Source organism: Echinops telfairi, unplaced genomic scaffold (genome assembly GCF_000313985.2).
Source record: "Echinops telfairi isolate 266 unplaced genomic scaffold, ASM31398v2 ScPeMD7_5;HRSCAF=22, whole genome shotgun sequence".
NCBI classification, from domain to species: Eukaryota; Metazoa; Chordata; class Mammalia; order Afrosoricida; family Tenrecidae; genus Echinops; species Echinops telfairi.
This window is the reverse complement of record NW_022103901.1, coordinates 39,623,253-39,626,007: the sequence shown is the minus strand read 5'-3', so window position 1 is coordinate 39,626,007 and position 2,755 is coordinate 39,623,253. Positions and strand designations below refer to the sequence as shown.

General features: G+C 55.0%; 1 protein-coding gene across 8 annotated transcripts in view; it reads right to left on the bottom strand.

Moving 5' to 3' along the window:
• CLEC16A (C-type lectin domain containing 16A) overlaps positions 1–2,755 on the bottom strand; it is a 197,043-nt gene that overhangs the window by 142,545 nt on the left and 51,743 nt on the right. For 5 of the 8 annotated variants that reach the window (XM_045285553.1, XM_045285563.1, XM_045285557.1 and 2 more), the window contains one exon: positions 232–463. In XM_045285553.1, coding sequence (XP_045141488.1) covers positions 232–463 — 232 coding nt within the window. The remainder of the gene's footprint in view (positions 1–231; positions 464–2,755) is intronic. The other 3 variants (XM_045285560.1, XM_045285570.1, XM_045285571.1) reach the window with 1 other exon arrangement.

The following is a 2,755-nucleotide window of genomic DNA, read 5'->3' as shown; positions in this document are numbered from 1 at the left end:
CAGCAGGCACCACTTTATCCTTGGGACGACCCTACAAAGCAGCCCGCTGCTCGCCTCGCTCCACAGAGGAGGAAACTGAGGTACAGGGCAGTAAAGACGCTGCTGCGTGGCTGGGCTGTCTAGAGTGGGGTGAACCGCTGCGGTGTTGAGCACACGGGAGGGGACAGTGGGGATGGCGGAGGCAGGATGGCAGCCTGGCTCCCCACGGGGCGACGTCGCGGGCGCACTCACCTTCACTCTCCCCACTCGTCTTGGTGCCTTTTGAACCACCCTCTGTACCTTTAGCCTTCTCGGCGGCGGCGTGGTCTTCCTCAGTGGGCCCTTTTTCCTCGTCTTCTTCCTCCCCAACGTTTTTGTAGTTGGGTCTCTTTTGCACCCGCCTCTTGCCCTTGTGCTTGTTCATCTCAAGCGACCGCTCGAGCGTCTCGGTGGGTTTTATGAAACACCGAATGCTGGGCTTGGCCTGTGGACATCCAACAGAGACAAGAGACTGATGTGGACGCTGGAAATGCGCTGGATGCCCACCCGCTGCCTCAGTCCCGAAGAACGTCATCTCCCAAACCACCTGAGCCACCCTGCAGTGGATCACGACACCCATGCCCCTGACGTCACGGTAAGTCACGGCCTCCCTTTACTGCTCCCCTATGCTAAGCAATCCAGCAGCAACGCGCCCCCGTGGTGCTCCCCAACCATCAGTTAAGTCTCCAAGGAAAAGGCTGCTGGTCAACATGCCTGGGGGCCTGTGTGTGCACCAGAAGGTTCTAAGCACCGTGGTTCTCGTTCTCATTTAAATTCTACACCAGCCCTACAAGGGACGGAGGAGCTGAGGTTCAGAGATGTGCAATGACCTGCCCAAGGTCACACAGCTAGGGAGTGGCACTTCCGGGATTCAAACCTACACACAGTTTGTGTCTAAACTAAGCCCCGTGACACGACTTACTGCCTTCTTAACTATACTAATTAACTGTAGTTTTAAGAAAACTTGCATATCGCTACAGGACATGAAAGGACCTCAGGAGCTGCCCGGCTGCGCGTTGGGCTGCTAACTGTGCGGTCAGCAGCTCAAAGGCCCAGCTGCTCCATGAGAGGAAGATGGGACTGCTCCCGTACAGCTTCGGAACCCCGGGGCTGTCCTCTACGGTGCTCTGGGCGGGAATCAACTTGATGGCAACGAGTCAAATAAGAACTAAACCATGGGTGTCCCTGCCTGCCATGACCAGAACAAAGAACTGAAAAAACCGGGTGGACTGTTATTGCTGACGTGGAGTCTGTCCTGACGCACGGCAACCTGCTATATGGCAATGAATGCTGCCTGCCCAGAGCCACCCTTCACAGACGTGGCTGTGCTCGCGTCCACTCTGGCCACTCCTGTCGGGGTCTCAGTATGTCCGTTCATCTCCTTGAGGGTCTTCTTCTCTTTTTATGCCCCTCTACTTTAATAAACATGATACCCTTCTCCAGGGACTGGTCCCTCCTGACAACATGTCCAAAGTACATGCAATGAAATTTTGCCTGTACCTCCTCTCTGGCTGTACTGCTCCCAGGACAGGTCAAATGTTAAGTTCTCCATTTGATTACATAATTATTATTTTTTTTAATTTTAAGTTTTTGTTATTTGGATGATCAGCTTTACATTCTAGAATTGACACTCATTTGTCCTGTGTCAACCCATCCACTGCAAGCCTCTCAATGGTCCATCACTGACCTCCCAAGACCCAGGTGTGACCAACCTGAGAGAAACACACCAGCTGCACGTGCAACTGTGTGAAGAACTAGGAGAACAAAGACAGGACTCAGAAAGTTCAGGACAACCACAGCTGCCAAGCTGGGTGTCTCCTTGCAGGGCGGGCCTGGGAAGTTGCATTTATTTCTGGCGAGCTGGGGGAGGAGGTGGCAATGACTGTATGTCCCAGACAGTGGTGGTCAAAGTGCCCCAGGGGCCACTTGGGAGCCAGCACCAGAGTCTGAATCGGCTGTCCAGGAAATAGCTTCCGGCTTCCTGGGCCCTGCCTGGCTTGCCTAGCAGAGCAGCCTGCCGGGAGAGCAGCCCTGGACACCCGTGACAGGCAATTCCTCCCTACACACGCATCTGCACACCAATTAACAAAGCAGGTCCCCTTCCTTAGAAGAAGGGGCTGGTGGGTGCTGGCCTGACAGGCACAGCTGGTATGACTCACTGGCTTGTACTGCGGACAATGCCAAACCTGCCACGTCCGCCCAGGACCGTGAGCCAGGCCCCAGGCTTTTGGAGACAACAGTCCTTAAAAGGGCTGGAACAAAAGAGGCAGAATCTTTCCAAAACAGAATGGATAAGGACACAGTGTACAAAAGGGGAGGGGGGGGATGTCCATCCATCCTTCCCCCAACCTGGCCACAAAAGAGCTAAACACTGGGCGGAGTAGGCCAGGCTTCCGAGGGAAGAAGGGGAAAGTCAAGATGACCCGAGCAGGCAGGTCAGCATGGCTTACCTTGAGCTGACCAGAGGGGCATGTGCGTGTGGGCAGAGGTTTCCCAAACCCTAAATGAAAAAAAAAACCTCCTGGCCCCAAGTCTCACTGCCGGCTTTGGACAGAAAGAAGGCCCACTGGAGGCCTCAGGCCCCACAGAGAGATGTCTGCGTTACCGCCACATTCAGGGCCAAGGGCCAAGATAGTCACCCTGAGGCTGGCAGGGCGGGCAGGGCTGCTTGGGCTGTGGAATCCCAGAAAGTGCCTGAAATCCAGAGAGCTCCCTCACAACTGCCGAACAGCACTGC